Source organism: Heloderma suspectum, chromosome 1 (assembly GCF_057233095.1).
Source record: "Heloderma suspectum isolate Gila_16-S chromosome 1, 16-S_ref, whole genome shotgun sequence".
In the NCBI taxonomy this organism is placed as follows: Eukaryota; Metazoa; Chordata; class Lepidosauria; order Squamata; family Helodermatidae; genus Heloderma; species Heloderma suspectum.
This window is the reverse complement of record NC_139458.1, coordinates 177,917,700-177,936,228: the sequence shown is the minus strand read 5'-3', so window position 1 is coordinate 177,936,228 and position 18,529 is coordinate 177,917,700. Positions and strand designations below refer to the sequence as shown.

The following is an 18,529-nucleotide window of genomic DNA, read 5'->3' as shown; positions in this document are numbered from 1 at the left end:
AAGAGAACGCATAGTTTATTGTCAGGTTATTAACCATGGGTTGTTTGTGTTTAACAAATTGTGGCTTGTTAGCACGGCTAGGTTCACACAACACAACGGCCCATGATTCAACAACAGTCCACAATTCAAGGACAACCCATACTTGACCCATAGTCTGGGTTGTCATGTTGTGTGAACCAGGCCAAGAAATCAAATATTACTGGCACTTTAAGAAATAGCGAAACACATATTAATTAAATGTTTGTTTTAAAAAAGCAGTTCTTCACATGATGGACTGAGCACTTCACAAGCAGATCGGTGAAGTGTCTAGCCCTGAAATAATGGGGACATTTGCCTATTATATATTGATTGCAGGTATCAACGTACAGCATACCTAGCCTATGAATGAACAGCATATTTCCCCCCCTCTAATTGGTTGTTACCCAATAGGTGATTTTTTAAAATGCAATTAATTATATGCTGACCTTTTAAAGCCCAATTAAAAGCAAATTATCATCTTGAAGGTAGAACAAGCACCTTAATTTTATTTTATTTATGTATACATTTCTATCCCGTTCTTGAACAATTAGGATTCCCATAGCAGCTCACAATCATATATAATCAAAACAGCCAAATAAAACCCAAAATTATCAACATTCCACACAGCAGAACAAAAGAAATAGATGTTAAAATTAGGCTGTAGTTGCCTAAATTGGGGTCAGGTTTTTTGAGGGGGAAATCTGAATTGTTTCAGGGGGCTGCACTCTAGCATTTACCTTCTTCAAAAAATGAATGAATCCAAGCACACTTTCTCTTTTACTTGTGCTCTCTCTCAGAGAATGCTACCACCCTCTTTTTTTTTCTCTTTTCTTTTCTTTTCTTTTCTCTTTTCTTTTCTTTTCTTTTTTGAGAATTGAAAAAAAAGCAGCTGTACTTGCCTTTTCGTGAAAAAAATGGTGAGCGACAGCACACGACAGAGAGTGAGAGAGAGACAGAGAGAGAGAGAGAGTGCGTGCGTGCGTGCGTGTATAGAAAAGGTAAGTGGCATAGCATGGCTCCCCTGCCCCCAAGTTATTTGGAGATTACCCCACCACCACCACCACCTCTGCCTAACTTGCAAAAATAACCCTCTTCATTTCACCAACCTCCAAAATATGGTGGCAAAATGCGGAGGCTCATTTCAGATCATGGGCAGTTAAAACTGGAGCCAAGCAAGATTGAAATGCCTGTTAAAACAACAACTAAAAGGCCTGGGCAAATAGAAAGGTCACCATAAAGAGATCAGAGTCAGTGCCATTCAGAGAGCATTCCAAAGATGGGGCACCACCACCAAAAAGGCCCTGCGACCCACTTCACTTGTGAAGGCAGAGGGACCTGAAGAAGGGCCTCAGACAAGGATCTCAGCATCTAGACAGGTTCATGTGGGAGCAAGTGCTACTTCAGGAACACTTGTCCAAGGCACATAGTGCTTTACAAGTTAGAACCTGCTCTTTGAATTGTGCCTGGAAACAGACTGGAAGGCAGCGCTTTAAAACTGATGAGATATGATCAAAATGCCCAATCCTTCCCAGTCAGAAATCTAGCTACATTACTTAGCCCTGATGGAAGTTTCCATACAGGTTTCAAAGGCATCCTCATCAGGTACAACACATAACTATAACGTAAGCAGGACGATACTGGAGCATGGCTAATTGTGACCAGGCTGTCTCTATCCAAGAGGGCCCATGCAACTGGCGCACTGTCCCAAGCTGATGAAAGGTGCTTTATGCCATAGAAGCCACTTGGGCTTCCAAAGGCATGGCCAGCTCTAATATCACCTCCAGACTGTGGACCTGATCCATAGGAGGGAGTGAAGTCCCATCTAGAACAAGTTGAATCCCATCTCCCTGATCAGATGGTCTACCAACGAACAGTATCTCCGCTTGGACTGAGCTTTGTTGTTGCAATAAACTCATTGATCAGGATCCAAAGAAGTGCATGATTAGTTCCACATGGACAAGGGAGCTTCAAGAAGCCCACTTTGCCACATGTTAAACCACTTTTAAAAGGCCTGTGGGAACTTCCAAAAGCAGCAGATTGTCACAGGGGATATTGAGTGGGATGGAGGTCTGCTGTTCAAAGAAAAAAAATCCACTAGGCATGCTTAAAGTACCTCTTTAGATCCCAGCCATAGTATAGCAGCTTTTTTTTTGTACTGTGTATAATTGGCCTTTGAAATGAGGAGAGTAATCCTATGGCCCCCTAGACAGTGTCTGGGTGGCCATAGGCTTTTTCAGATTCCTGGATCTGAAGCTGGAGGCAGTGCTCCGACCTCGGACCCAGGAGTCCAAGCTCCCGTCCCCCTAGAAGTCAGCACAGAGAGAACCATGCCAGCTGCCTCTATGAGCCTGCAAAAGCGAGCTTGGAGAAGAGGGAAAGGGGGCATGCCGGTTGGTGGGGAGGAGAGGGGGCGGCTTAGCCATATGCCCAGCCCTCTCCAGCTTCCTTCCCTCCCCCACCCCAACACACCAGCTAGATGGGCGAAAACGCAGCATGCTTTCCACTCTGCTTTGGATACTCATAAGCATCGAATTCGGAGGCTTGCGAGTGTCAAGGGTAGATCCAATAGGATTGTGCCCTAAGTCAGCCATTTTGTGTTAGTTTTATGAGAGCAGTTTAAGAAGCACCATTAGCATATGTGTCTGAGTTCTAATGAGTAACGTCTAGTCTTTGTTTATAGTATAAAAACATTGTTGTCTTCCTAAGCAAAATTATTGAAAGGGGAAATTGAGCAATAGTAGCTGATTGATTTGTGTTCCTTCTTTGTTATAAGAAATGCAAAAAAAATTAAGAGGGATTTTATACCCCATTTGTCCTTGGATTAGAAGGTCTTCAAAGCTAAGCTAAATGCATGTCGTTGTAGCCTGGTTATAGGCCATACATTATTGGCTTAATGTTAAAGCATATTGACAAAAGTCCCTGCAACATACTTGCTGGAGGCAGATATAATCTCATTTGGCTGTTAGAAAAATAATAAATGGATGATGATTGATTTGTGACCTAATTCTTCCTGAGCATATTAAAACATAAAATGAACCAAGGCTTATGGATGAGACTAAATTATATGATGAGGATGCCCAGAGTCTCTAGGATTTCCCTTCTTCCAAAAAATATGTAGAACACATATTTGGCTTTGAATTTATCATTGTAAGCTAGAGAAGCCATGATCAGTTTTATGGTTTATACAGAAACATTCAGCTTCTACAATAAAAGGAATGGCTGCTGTTTATGTTTTTGTTGTTGTTGTTGTTGTTCATAGATTCACAGGTGTCAAAGACATAAATAATTACTTTTGCAATGGGCAAATATTTGCTCTTTAGTAAGGAAAAAGTGATGTAAAGACTTGAACTCTAGACAACGAGTGTGTGTGTGTGTATATATATATATATACACACACACACACACACACACACCAAATATTTGTTGTTGTTTTCTTGTGATGTGCCATTAAATCAGGGGTGGGGAACCTGTGGGCCTCCTTTGGACCCCAATTCCCATCAGCCCCTGACAGCATGGCCAATGGTCAGGAATGACAGGAGTTGTAGTTAAACAACATCTGGGGGCAGGGACAGGTTCACCAGCACCCTGCTTTAAAGGCTAAAGAAGGTTGGCTGTTGATAAGCCTACTTTAGGATTATAACATTTTTCAAGTGGTCACCCACAACAAAATGTTGCGGTACATCCTTGGGTCCTAATAGGAGTGTTCCAGACAGCCTGGAACAAGAGTCTTGTTGTAGTGCTGTCTGAGGCTTGCAGAAAACACAGTTTCCCTTTCCCACTCTCCTGAAACTTCTCGCGCTGGTCTATAGAATGCCAGCTGGGACTGTGCTTCTCCTCCTCTCACAGAGACCACTAGAACCACCTGCCCTGTGAGCAGGAAAGAAAGAAGAAGCCAGTTGGAGAACTGCTGTCATCACCTTCTCCACCTGCTGCTGCTTCAGGGGCTGGGATTGGGCCCCTCTGCCCCGCCCTTCCCCCACAGAGGCCCTCAGAGCCAATTCCCCTGAGTGCAGGAAAGGACAAGAAGCAAATTCTCTTCATCACCACTCTCTAGATAGCGGGCGGGGGGCGGGGAATTAACATTTTATTAGATTTCTTTTTCATTTTCCAATACAATACAAACAATAAACCATCTGCCCCCCCCGCCCCATTCCCTCCCTTTTTTTAGATTCCCCCCTCCCATCTTCATATCATCCTGTATTTAAACAGTAAAGGTGTTCATGTCTTTAATTAAAACCATTAAGCAGAGACTGGATAAATTGATAGCTACATAGCAAAAATAAATTAAAAAATAAACGAACATAAAATAAAAGGGTTCTGCCAAGAATCTCTCTTTACCGGCATGCAATAGCTTTGCGGTGGACCACATTTTAAAAAACTTTTTAATGGCATGTTTGAGTTCTTATTGATCTTCTGTAAGTTGCTCTGGGAGCCTTATCCAGCTCAAAAGCAGGGCAAACATGACAGATAGACAGACAGACAGACAGACTTGGCTGCCAACCCTAAACCTGAACACTTTATTCCTATATAGCTAGAGAGGAGGCGGGGGGTGTATAGCATGGGGCAGCATACTTTTTTTAACCTCATGGTGCAATCCCCCTGACTCTAATGTTTCGCCTGCAGGACACCATAAGCTGTAAGGGGCTCAAGCAGGCACTCTTTCCCTTCATTTTCCTCCCCCCGCCCCGACACACACCTGACACCTTTAACATTCAGTGCCACCCCTTCTGCTGCCACCCCTTCTAAGGGGAGCAGAGCCAGGCGCCTCAGCTGTCAGACACTAGCCTGGCTGACGATACCAGTCCCCACTTTTACCACTGCCACTTAAGCTCGGGGGGGGGGGCACTGTGGCTTGAAGAGTGGAGAAGGGGCACGACTGGAAGGCTTAGGGTGCTCCCCGTGATGTTATCAGTAATGCAACAGGGCCCGAAATTTAGAAACAGTTTAGAAACAATACTATTTATTTTCTGGAGGAGTTTGGAGTGGGGATGAATAATTTGTTTAGCCAGGCTGACTCCACATTGAGAAGGGCTTGGGGAGGCTTAATCATTATTACTCAAGATCAGTTACTTTATTTCCCCCCCGCCCACTTGTGGTGAATGACTCATCTGAGTAACTGAGCCAGAGTACAAGCCACCCTTTTGTTTGCACACTACTGGAAGTCTGCCAAACATGGGTGAAGTGACAGCATGAAAAAATGTAGCTGGTGCTTGGAACACTCGATTCAGATGATTTGCTTGTAACGCGTGGGGGGAAGTGGCGGATTACCAACAGAGCAGGTGTGTGATTTGGCCTATAAATCATAGCTTTGGCCTGTGATCCAGGAGCGCGTGGGGTTCACTTTGCCTGCCATGAGAAGGACAGAGTGGCGAGAGCAGGGAGGCCTTTCCTGTTCCAAAGCTGAAAACTGGAAAAGCCCTCTTGCCCGTGTGGATCTGATCTGCCAGACCACGATGCATTGTGTTCAAGTCTGACAAGCACATTGGGCGGGGTGGGTGAGTTATTCTATCATTTTGTTGTAGGGTCTATGATCACAGAGCTCATCAGAGTTATAGCTTAAAGGAGATAACAGTATTCTTTCTAACTTAATTTTCCTCACTGGAGTAAGAACGTTTTTATTACATTGTGCATATGGACAATAGAGTGGGTTCTGGTTCACAACTGGCATGCAGTGCAAAAACTTGTGCCACAACATATAATTTGTTGCCTTAATTAGTCATGCTTAGTGCACATTACATCCTCATAGTGAACACTAGTCAAATAATTAACTGACTATGAAGAAGTATCCCCTCCGTGAAGCAAAGCAATCTGTGTTCACTCTGTAAATCCTCCTTTCACCATGTAGAAACTGTGAAATATATTTGAAAGTAAAGTTTTTAATTACAACTGGCATTCAAAGCTTATTGCTCCTGGCAATTGCCGCCTTGCTAAAATGTGATCTCATTTGTGAAACAGGCTGTGGGGGAGTCAGTTTCCCTACTGCTTTGATATTAGCTTAACTATCAGGATGGTTTAATATTGAAACAGCACACTTAATGTTTACACAGTAAAGACTATTTCCTGATATTGTGCTGCAATGAGTGAACAGCAGACCAGACCACATATGCATGTGTGCGCACGCACACATCCACACACACGCACATGTATATATGTACTGCTTTAGGTGTACATTTAGCGAGTGGGGTTGCCAGCTCTCAGAAAACTGATTACAGAAGTATTTTTATATGAAATTATAATATAAATTTGGATAAAATCCAGCATCATGTGAGCAGACTTCTGATGGAAGCCATTCCATCCCCAGAAGGGGTTAATTGGATACCACCCTTTATATTTATTGGGTAATGTTCCACACTGAGTAACTTTGAGGTTTGTACACAGGAATCTGTGTTCACATTCTGTGTTCACATTATCTAGCCCAGTATTGTCTACCCTGATTTGGAGAAGTTCTCCGGGATCTCAGCCAGAAGTTTTTCCCATCACCTGCTCCCTCATCCTTCAACTTGAAATGCCAGAGATTCAACCTGAGACCTTCTGCATGCAAAGCATGGGCTCTACCACTTAACCAAGGAGCTTCCCACCCTCCTATATCTGTACCTTCCTTATCCTATTTAAGTTGGGGTAGGATGTAACACTGGCCACATTCCCATAGCAAAAGAAGAATTTCACAGTTAAAGTAGAAATGTTCTTTCATAATTTGACCTTGAAAACTTTGGCTTGTTGCACCCTTTACAAGCCAGGATTGAAAACCAGGATTTGGCTTGGCTTACGAATCCTGGCTTGTTTGGGAACAACAAGCTAGAATGCCCAGTTTGGATGACATGCTAAACAAATCTTTCCTGGTTTGTTTAGCTTGGGTGTGGGCAACACATGGCCCAGCGAAGGGGACAACGACTGCATTCTACCTTTAAAACAAGGCATGCAAGGAAAGTACATCTTGTTTTAATGCAAAATTGTGCTTCCCTGGGGCTTTCAGGAGTGCAGTCTTGCATTAGAACAAGATGCGTGCTTTGAAGGGAAATTTGGCTTCTTTTCTCACCCCAAAATTCAGCAGGATTTTGGCAGCAACGAAGGGTGTGGCCCTCGGTGGGTTCCAGGAAGTAGAAATTGGCCCCTGGACCTTCCAGTATTGCCAACCCCTGGTTTAGCTTGTTGCACTAACAGGAGGAGCCAAGTGGGAGGGAATGGACTTACCATGAACAAGCATGCAGCTTGTTCCTGGTAAGCCAGGATTCTCTAAAATCCTGGTATATTATTCTGTGTGAACCTGGCCACTGTGTCAGGTGAAATCTAGATTACCCTCTGAAAAATGTCCAAGCAGTGTATTTTTCTAAAGTGTCTCTTAAGTAGATATTTTATCCTTACCATAAAAAGATTTAAAGTTTGAACCTTTCTACTTTAACTGTGACTTTTTTTTTCTCTTGATGGAAACTTAAAAAGTCCAGGGGGTTCATATCTTGAAACATTATTTAATCACTGCTCAAAATTTTAAAAGTTCCCAGGCTTCCATTTCCTGTATAATCTGTGTTACTTTACCTCCCCTACAAGCATCATTGTAATTATAGAGACATAATATTGCAGCTGTAATATTACATCTAATGCTGCAATTGTAATTTGTATCATTATTATTATTATTACCACCACCACATGTACTCCTCTGGTTTGGCTAAATACTTTTTCTTCAACAATGGCAAGATGTGTTGAAAGTCCTCCACACCCAGAGCCAGCTCTCTTCCACCCCAAGGGCTTTAAAATGTAAGGTGTGTTTTCACTATCATCAGCATCAGCTCTTCTAATTATACATTCTATTTCCATAGAAGGGTAACTCTGATTGTCACCAGCAAGTGAGTTTTTAGAAGAATCATTGTGCTGTTTATGAAAGAAAACTATGCCAGTAAGAGGGTGGTTTTTTAAAAATCCATTCAGCTTTGGGGGTGGGTGGGGGAATCTTGGCAGCCAGCTTGATTTTTGTCATAAACCAGAGAAAGAAAATGAATGTACGTATGACTCACAGAAATTGGATCAGGGAAAGGACTTATTAGGCAATCTATTCAATCTTACAGTTTGGGTTTAATTCATTATCCCTGACTTTATACCTTAAAAATTAAACATTCCTGAGAACATTTATTTAATATCAATTCATTATGCAGCTATTCTGAGTCAATACTGACTCAGCACGAATTGTTTTCAGAGGTTGTTAGTATAACAGCGGAAATTGTTTTTAAAAGGCTTGCTCTCATTCTCTGAGCCCCCCCCCTCCCCCACACACAGAATCAGATGTGAAGGGACATCTCATTTCCTTGAATAGATCTCATGATCTAAACAGGAGAAACATAATTGATTCTGTCACAAAGTAATTATATATGACAAGGCATACCTAGATATTTAAATTATATCAGGTGTGAGAAACTTTAGATATGTTGACCTCTAGATATGTTTGGCCTAGAAGTCCCACCATCCCTCACCATTGGCTATCCTGCTAGGGCAAATGGGAGTTGTAGACCAAAACATCTGGAGGGCCACAAGTTGCCCACCCCTGCACTAAACACTCCCCCATATGAAGGACTATACAGTTGCAGAACGACTGCTTGTATTCTTAGGATTTTCACAAGTTTTCTTGTTTAGTTTTTTGCATCTTGGCTTTGGAGAAGGAAATCCAAAGCATTTTTGTTTTTTCCTAGGGCTGGGCTAAAGGGAGGGGTCCTTGGCAGAAGATCTCAGAACTTCTCCAGCAGCTGGACAGGCTAGGATGTTTCTGGAGGTTCATCATGACTGGTAGCAGCCTATTAGTGATACTTGGGGAGGGGGACCCTTATAAAGAAGGGGTCCACCAGTAGGGTAAGTCATCCCCCTCCCAGATCCATAACAACATCATAACTCTTATTCATTCTCAACATAACCCAGTGTGGTAGATAACTGCTTTCCCATTTTGCAGATGGGGAAACTGAGGTCTAAAGGTCCGTCAATTCCCAAGGTCAGTCAGTGAATTTATGGATGAACTGGGGTCTGAACCAGGCTTTGCAAATTCAACTGAGCATTCTGTAATCTGCCCAGATGCTCAATGTTATTTTCAGACTTTAATGTGGTATGATTTGTGTAGCCCAAAATATCTGTGTTTGCAATTTTAAAGAACTTTCAGCCTCTAGGATAACAGTCTTCAAAGTGGGCATTGGGAAGCAGTTGCTGTGCCCTCATAATGCATTTATTTATTCATATACTTTATGAATAAATGTCATTCCTTTCAGCAGGCACAACGCAAGCTTATAAGATAATAAAACAAGAATAAACCCAGTTCCCTAAAGCACTTAGCAGTGATTAATAAATATAAAAAATGTAAATCTAACCGATAAGAACCTAATGATACAAGAAAGCCTTTGCCTTCTTCCTAAATGTCTGTAATGTTGTTGGGCTTAAGCATTACGCACCAGCTGCTCTTGTAATATTAGAAAAATATATACTAGTGAGGTATTAACACTTCTTGTGGAAGGTATAATTGTTTGGCAGAGCTTGAGTGTGCATGCAGAGATCAACCTGCTCGGTCAGTGGGGAGACATTTGAACATATGTAGTACAGCATATTTATGGCCACCTGTCAGATAAAGTGACTAGGAACCGCCCTCTAATGCAACCCCAACCACCCTGAAGTCAGCCCATGCTTTTTTTGGGCCCAGTCAATATTGTGAGATATCCACTCATGCGACAAGACCCCCAACATGCAGACGCTGGGATGGCCTTCCTGCCGAATAAGCCCATGGAGAGGGCTCTTTCTGGTCACTTCCGCATACTCTGCTTCAGAGAGTGCTATGGCCATGCCACAGACAGGAATGTGACTTGAGGCCCCACAAATTATTCTGTGCCCATCCGCCTGGTATTTATAGGGTGCATCATGATGAGGTGAGCAGTAGTGTATATGGGTGTACACTAGGGATGTACGGATTTCCCACCATCTGTTCCGGTGAGGATTCCACGGGGGAAGGGAGGTAATCCATTCCTCCCCCTCCAGAATCCTCATGGAGCGCTTCCGCTCCATGAGGATTCCGCAGAGCCGAGGGCCACCGCTTACCCGCAGCCGGAGTCCTTCGCCTCTGTGCCGATCGCCATTTAAAAAAAAATGGCGATCAGCAGGATGTCCCCATAGACTTATATGCAACATAGAGCTGTGAATCTTGCTTATAAGTCAATGGGGACATCCTGCCGATCGCCTTTTTTTTTTTTTTTAAGGTGATCGGCGTGGAGGCAAATGGCTCCCGGTGCAACAAGCAGCCGCGCCGTCCTGCGCAGAATCCTCCAGGAGAGGAGGTAAGTGGGGCCGATCCGCCGTGGATTCCTGAGGCCAGAGTCCAAAAAATCTGGCCTCATTTGAATCCGCAGCAGATTTCTGGTGGTAGTGGGTGAAGGAGAACCATGTGGTTTATCAATATCAGAGTATTTAGTCTGTCAGCAAACATCATTCTTTGGGATTGTTAATAATGAGTGTGTTTTTTTCAATTAATTGATGAAGCCTATGAAGTTGATGATGGTGGGTGGTTTGCCGCCTTGGCAACGTAATTGCTTAAAAAATAAAACACAGAGAACCACACCAGCTGCCTCTCTGAGGCTGGAAAATTGACCTCAGAGAGGGGGAGAAGGGAGCGTTCTGGTGGGCAGGAAGGGGAGGAGACCAGAGAGGCCTGGATACGATTTATCCTGAGCCTCTGAAGTGCCTTCAAAGACACAAAAGGTGTCTATTCCAACATGACAATGACACAAAGAGGCTAGAGGAAGAATTCTCATGTGGCCTAAATAGCCATTCCAAACTGAAACAATAGGGTTTGAACAACTCTTGGCCAGAGTCATCACAAATTTCAAAAGAGGTGACTTGGGATGGGCAAAGCACTCAAGGAAGTGCTGAACATACAACTATTCAAAACTTTCCCAAAAGTTAAGAAATTCCCAGTTTGCGCCTCGGCTGGTGAATTAATCATACCTGGGAGGAATCTCTACAGGGCTGGCATACGTGTGCATAACTAACTTGGTGTTTGCCCGACCTAGGGCTTCAGAATATACACAGTTTGATTAGATTGATGCTGTTAAATTCGGCTTTATGTGACCTTCAGGGTTTTTTTGGCAAGATCATTTTGTACTCTCAGTTTTCCTGCCTCTCCCTACCCTCATTCAGGCAGAGTTTCTTAAAGAGACCATATCCATGGCTGCCAAATGCTCTGGGAGTCCACCACCAAGTCTCTTGTTCTACCACTGAGCAGCCTACTTAACAGAGTGTAATTTTTCCTCTTACCTCTAGGTCTCTGCCTTCTGTCTGACCATAGCTTGGCTCTCACCTTGATGGTGCACAGTTGTAGCAGCATGCCATGGCCCTCAGCCTCGCCATGCAGGGCTGTCACTGGCTTACGTACATGTTCCTCTGTGTTTACTGTTCATTGGTGGGGGGGGGACTGTTGTCACTGCATCCCCATGGCTCAGCTAAAGAGCACTGCACAGTGTGTTTGCTGCAGGGGCCCTTGTGTACAAAGACTGCACATTGATGCTCATTTAAACATTCCAGAACTGGATTGTGGCCAAAGTTTGCTAGCCTTTTCAAGGCTACAAATGGCTGAACAAGCTACTTAAAAATCCATTCCTGTTTAGAAACTCTCAGAGCTAAGATTTGCATTAAAAATTCAATGGAGAGAGATGTTAAAAATCAAGGCATTAGAGCTGTGCCTGAAAAATAGGATCTTGTAATAAAACTCTGATCCAATTTGCTATTGTATGCTTCTGTGCTTCCCCGCAATGACAGCACTCGATCCTGGTTCCTTCATTATTGTCTTTCCACCCTTCAGTGCAGATGATCTGCTTTAAATAGGTGATTACAGTATCCTCTTCAGCAGAAAAACAGCAAAATGACCTCTAGCCACTTATTATCTTGTGCTGACATTTTCATTGGAAACCTATATGCTTTAGAAAATAGCTGTGTTTTCCTATTGATTTCTTCTGCCAACACCCACGTTATCTTGTTCTTATGAATCTCAGAAATACTAAATACAGGTTGGCAGTCTCCCTGCACTGAGGTATATGCAAACTTCTGGGCTTCCATAGTGCGCTGGATTGTCTTCCCAATCTGTATTAAACAGAATTTTCTGCTCAAGCCAGCACTTCCTGTTCTGTATTATGTGCCTGAATTCTGGTAATATAAAGTCGTTCATGGAGGTATTATTGAGTAGATACAATATGAATAATGCCCATAAGCTGATTTGTAGCTTGATTCTAAGAATATTTACTTGAAAATTATTCCCACTAAGTTCTTTTTGGTAAGTGTTCAGCAGGTTGAAATAGGACTTACTTCTGAATAAACATGAATAGAAACAGGGTACATGTCTCGTTGATTTAACTGGATTGTGGGTCAAGCTGTGAGGCTTAGCATATACATGTTTGATTTTTTTAAAAGCTTTCTTATAATAACCTTTGATCTTTTAAAAAAGTTGCTATTGAACATTGCACAATATGTACGCTTGATTATCATTGGTCTTGACTATAAATGCACACTGCAGGTGCTATAGATTTTGTGCCTGGGTCTGTGTGTGTGTGAGATGGGGGGGGGGGTATTTTTATAAATAAACTTCAAAGATTATTGATCCTTAGCAGCAATTTCACTGTCTATATTGTTGTATCCGTTACATCCTCCGCATTGTAATGAAAATCAGTCTTGCTGTAGCATTTCTCAGTTCCTTTTCTCCTATGGGATTCTGATTGTGATTGGCAAGCGTTACAGTTGATAATCTATTTTGCTTATGAATTATTACTGTGCAGTGTATAATCAAATGAGAAAATAGCACTTCCCAATTTTAGAAACAGAAATGATCTAGAATAGATTCAGGTGTTTCTTTTTAATGGTGCACTAATTATGTCTAATGATTATTTATCTTAAGATGCTATAGCTTATTACTGTTAAAATTGTTTAAGAAATCGATATATTCCAAAAATACACCTCTGGTACAGTTCTTTTGCATACTAACTAAGCAAGCATTACAGACTTTTTAAAATAGGTTTTCTATGGGCAGCTGCAGAAGATCACGTGCATCCCATTTTCTATAGACAGTTAATTAAAAAAAATCAGGTCTCCTGTAACTTGTAATGGCCTTTGATCTAAATACATATCCAGTAGCAGAGAGAGAGAGAGAGATGTGGATCTTCATCAAGGGCTAAATGAGAAGAATCACCATGGTAGAGAGAGCAATTACTTGAACCCTCTTTCACCATGTGTAAAGATAACAAAATTGGAACAGTGACAAAATCTGGAATCAGACTTTTCCAACCATCCAACGCATCCATGATGCGTACTGTGTTCTGCACGTAAACCTCCAGCACATGAAGGCTACTCTGTTCAGCTCAATAGAAGTAACAGCTTGGCATGTGCATTTCTGAAGTGCTGAGGGAAGTCCTTAAAAGCCGCCAGGAAGCTTCTTATTATGTATACTTGATCTTCGGTGCCTGAGAAGGATTTCCGGGTCGGTGTGTTGATTTGCGGAATCCTAGTGGGTGGTTTCTGGCAGCTCATGTCTGGATCTTACAAGTTAGTGGGAAGTTGGTTCTGCGTGAAGGATCCTGTTGATGACCTTCAGCTCATTTTCCGTATTATTTACACCGAGCCATAAACTGTAAATAAGCACAACAAAAGATTCATACTGTCTATGAGCCTGTTTAGTTTTTCAATTGACATTTTATTCTTTAACAACGCAGTATTGGCTAGGGTATAAGATCTACTAAATAAATCAGAGGATTAAATGACTTCATGCTCGTAATTAAAGATAGTTTTATTGATTAAGTGGGCAGATTATGTTTACTGAGGAGGCTCCATTTTTCAGTTCCAGGGCTTGTTTACATGTCAGAATTGTAGGATGGAGCGCAGTGGAGTGAATCTTGTATACACTGAAGACATCGGAAGCATTTCAGCTGCTGCTGTTGCTGGCCAGATATATTGTTTCCCTTGTGAATGCATACCTTAACCCCCTAAATCAAGGGGTAGGCAACCTGGAGTCCTCGAGATAGTTTGGACTACAATTCCCCTAATGCCTGACCATTGTCCTTCCTGGCTAGGGCTTATGGGAATTGTAGTCCAAAATAGCTGGACGGCACCAGATTGCCTATTTCCGAGGGCTAGAAATGGGCAAGGTGATCCCTATAATTACACATTTGACCTTCTTATATAGTGTTTATTTGTTACTATCTTATATAGTACCATTCATGTACATGAGAAGACAAGTCCACATTAAGGGAGGGACAAAATGCAGAAGAAAAATTGGAATGTGCATTCTAGTCAAGGAAGTTCTTACATTTGCACCATGTACCAATTTAAGCCTCCACATATGAAAGGCTTAAATGAGGATAGAGACTGGTAATAGCTTTTTTCTGAGCTGAAAGTGGCTTCAAGGAGGGATTGCAGCTCATACCACTTTGAGGTTTTGCAGGCTTTTGTATTCAGGTGATGACATTGACCTGGTTCATATATAATGCTAAACTAAATAATGTCTTGGGCTTGTGTGCTCCATTCACTTCCTCCAACATGGCCATGATGAGGATATTGGAAGGTTTCACATCTATTTTCAATTAACTGCAGTTTAGCGTTACATCCAACCGTAAACTGTGTAAGATCCAGTTTAGCGTTACATCCAACCGTAAGATTAACTGTGGTTAATCTTAACTATAGTTTGAGTAGGCATGAGTAATCTGTGATCTTCCAGATGATTTGGCCTACAACTCCCATCATCCCTCATCATTGGCTATGGTGGCTAGGGCTAATGGAAGTTGTAGACCAAAACGTGGAGGGCCACAAGTTGCCCACCCCTGGTTTAGAGAAACAAGCCAACTTCATTAACCATGGTTTGAAGTTGGCTTGTTTCCCTAAACCATAGTTAACAGTAACCATGGTTTCTCCGGGTTCTGGCATAACACAAATTTTCAGTAAGTTAGTTTTTAAAAGCCAGTGAAAGCTTCTGATTTCTCATCCACAACAGAGGAGGAGAAGGAGGGGGCAGGGTTTGATGAGCCCAAGCTTGTTCATGTAATGCTAAATCATAGGTTAGCACTACATCCAAACATGGTCAATGAGGCAACATGTACATGATGGGAAGCCACCTTGGGAATCAAAAGGTGGGTTAGAAATCAAGCAAATAAATAAATGTTGACTCTTCTCCTCTTCCTCTACATTTCCTAATGCTGGCACATATCCGCCATTTGCTATTGATGAAACAGGCATTTTTTTCTTGTGAAAAGTAGTGTCTCAGTTTTGGGGTTTTTTTAAATGTTGCTTATGGAACTGGTAAAGTGTCCCAATCTTTGTGTAGGTTTTACAGTGGCGTGCACAGCAGGAAGAAGCTGCCCGACTGGAAGCTGCCATCGCCACCAGAAGAAAGGAAAAGGAAGATGAAAAAGAGAAGTTTCAGAGAGAAAAAGAAATGCTTCAGAGAGCAGAGGATAAAGAAAAAGTACGCAAAGCATGTGTGTGCGTGCGTGTGTGTTTTAAATGGCTTAATATATTTAAAACGTTAATTGATCTTGATACTTTATAGCCTTGTAAACAGCCTTTAGCATTATTATAGAGATTAATGAGTGCTTAGTGGAGATCTGCCAGTCCTTGTTGAAGCTTGAAAACTCGGTGCCATTTTCACAGTGATCATGTTAAAGTGTGTTTTTAATTGGCGTTATTATTAATAGCACACTCCCAGGCATATGCATGTGTCGACCACACTGTCACAGAGAGAGCAGTGCAGAGGAACAAGTGCCTGGCAGATTTTTGCTGTCAAGTGCTAATGTGGCAAAGACCACTGTGGTTTCCAGTGCTGCAGCAAGGTATGCTGCAATGCACCAAATAAGCTTCACAATATAATGTCTGCATACTGCAAACGGAGCATCACAGAGACAGCTTCCGTGAACAATGGGGCCTGATGCCTAATGTCTGTAGTGGGGGGCAGGGGGAATAAAATGAAAAGGGCATCAGTCAGTGTGTCTGAATTAACATTTTGCTGATCATATAGAAGCACAGTTCTAAAGAAGGTATTCAAGGGCGGGAAAGAGGGTACCTAGAAAGTGTATTATGTATTGCTTTTTATCTGATTCCATTTCCAGGATTGTAGCTACTAAGGCCGCAGTCCTATACACACTTACTGGGAAGTAAAACCTATTGAATTCAAAGGGGATTATACTGTGAGTGCAAGTTATTTGCACAAAACAGCTTCCTGTTCATTATAAGGGTCAATTGCTTTTTTAAAAACACTCTTTTTTAAAACTTTGCAATATCAGCCTTTTAGATGGAGTTCCCCAAATGCATTGGTACAGTTAAGTGTATTTCTTTCCTAGTCAGTCATAAACAACAAGATGAAGCAAAACATAGAGCTATATGGGGTTTGTTTTTGTGTTTTCGGAATGAGAGTAATTCTTCTCATACAAGTCCTTCGGTTATCACATCTGCAAGGTTTGCTCAAATGAATGTTATCACTCCTGTATTTCAGTGTAATCAGAGTTTTTGTTCCTAAACAAATGTATTCAGCAGTTAAAGAAAAAGTAAGAGAAAGTCAAATGTCCAATTATTTCAAAAGGAAATGTTGCACCAATCAGTGAAACCCAGTTTTATTTTATCTTTTTAAGCATGGAAATCTGTTTTGAAATATGGGCAAGAAGAATGCTAGAAGGGAAGTCACCTGCAATTTTATTCAGATTTCTAAAACTAGCTTTATGTAGGCAAAGCATATTACCATTAAGGCTTGAAGAATGATTTCCCCATCCTGGCTGGGATCCAAAGGCATATGCAAGTGCCACTGTGTACACACCGGGATTTCCCTGGCTTGGCTTGGCTTCCCCCAGAATGCAGCTCTTCTTGCTGCATTGTCCACTACAGGAAGAGTGTGTTAGGTGACAAATGGAGCTGGTTTAAAAAAAACATTGTAAGAAACTCTTTTGTGCATGCGGGGCTCCTGACATGGCCCTTTTTACTGAGCCCCAGCCTTCTGAGTTTACTAAGCTTAATTTTCTTTCTTGCCCACTAATATGGTTGTGAGGCAAGGCACTAGCCAACCAGGGCTGGCCCAAGGTATGTTGCTGCCTGAAGCAAAGCAGCAAATACTGCCCCTCCCCCAGTCAAGGTGCACTAGGCCAGGGGTGGGCAGAAAGTACATTTCCAGGTGTTTTGGACTTCAGCTCCCAGCATTCCTGGCCACTATCCATGCTGGCAGGGGCTTCTAGGAGTTGAAGTCCAAAACCTTTGGAGATCTAACTTCTGCCTACCCCGCCCTAGGCCAGCAAGTTATTTAGGCATCTGAGGCATAACATTCCAGAAGCATCCTTGGAAGCAAAAATGCAATAATAATGAATTCAATAACTATCAATTTGCTGCCCATTCATGACACCCCAAATCAACCGCCTGTGGCAGCCACCTCACCGTGCCTTTGCATTTTCAGTGATGACCATGGGGACCCATTTGCTTAAGGCTTTCCAGATTGCTGACAAGGCTTTATTGTCTTTGAGAATGGAAAGCAGTTAAACAAAGTAGCCTTGTAGAGACTTCCTTGCATGAGTCTGTACTGTCACTTATTCAACCTGGAGTATGAAAGTTATACATACAACATGCATACACATTGTAAATGAGCTTTAGCATGGAGCACACAATTTCCCAGCTGCTTTATGTGCTCTACAATTTCTCTTTATGGGGATGAAGCTTAAAAGTACAGAAACAGCTCCTACGCAAAAAGAAATTCCAGAGAGGAACATCCCTCTTTTTATTGCCCATTGCTTCCTGTAGCCCTGGTCAACATCTAAACAGTCCAGTAGTCCAACCCAAAGCTGACTGCTACAGCCATCCACTCCCATTGCTAGATTTATTATCATGAAAACACACAGCCTAAGTCTGAGCTCCTATTGACTCTTCATAAAGAGTTGTGTTCACTCCAGGCAGGCAAAGGGAACCACCACTATTTTAACTCCAAGTAGAAATTATGCTTTTCTGTTAGCTTTGTGCTGGCAGGGCTTGGGCATCTTACTTCTCCCATAGTGAGGAGGGGGAGAGGGAAGTCATTGAATAATTCTGCACAATTTCCCAAGTGTGCCCTATTGCTCTGTGCACAACCTAAAACGGTCCCCAACGTTTTTGGGTTGTGTGAACATTTGGAATTTTTAGAAAGTGTCATGGGTGTTCTCGCAAACACCTGCCGTGTGGGCATGGTCAGTCACAGAACACTCATTTCCCAGAAGGCGAACTGGTAAGACTACAGGAAAAGCAACTTGCGCAAGAACCAAAGTACAAGGCAGACATGGGTACAAACACCAGACCGCCCTTTCGAAGCCAGCTAACGGCACTGGAGGGCAGCACTTCACTTTGTAGTAAGCCAGCCTCCCAGTTAAAAAAAAGCACGATGTTTTACTTAAAAAAAAACTTAAGAAATAAAAATCAGGAAGGGCAGAGAGCCTGGCGAGCACCAAGACAGATATCTGTGGACATATTGCCACTCACGGGCACCACGTTGGAGACCCCAGACCTAGAAGCATTC

At 42.4% G+C, this 18,529-nt stretch overlaps 1 protein-coding gene across 1 annotated transcript in view; it reads left to right on the top strand.

Annotated features, from left to right (window-relative positions):
- CCDC148 (coiled-coil domain containing 148) overlaps positions 1-18,529 on the top strand; it is a 147,601-nt gene that overhangs the window by 96,336 nt on the left and 32,736 nt on the right. The window contains exon 11 of the mRNA XM_084829666.1: positions 15,335-15,475. Coding sequence (XP_084685792.1) covers positions 15,335-15,475 — 141 coding nt within the window. The remainder of the gene's footprint in view (positions 1-15,334; positions 15,476-18,529) is intronic.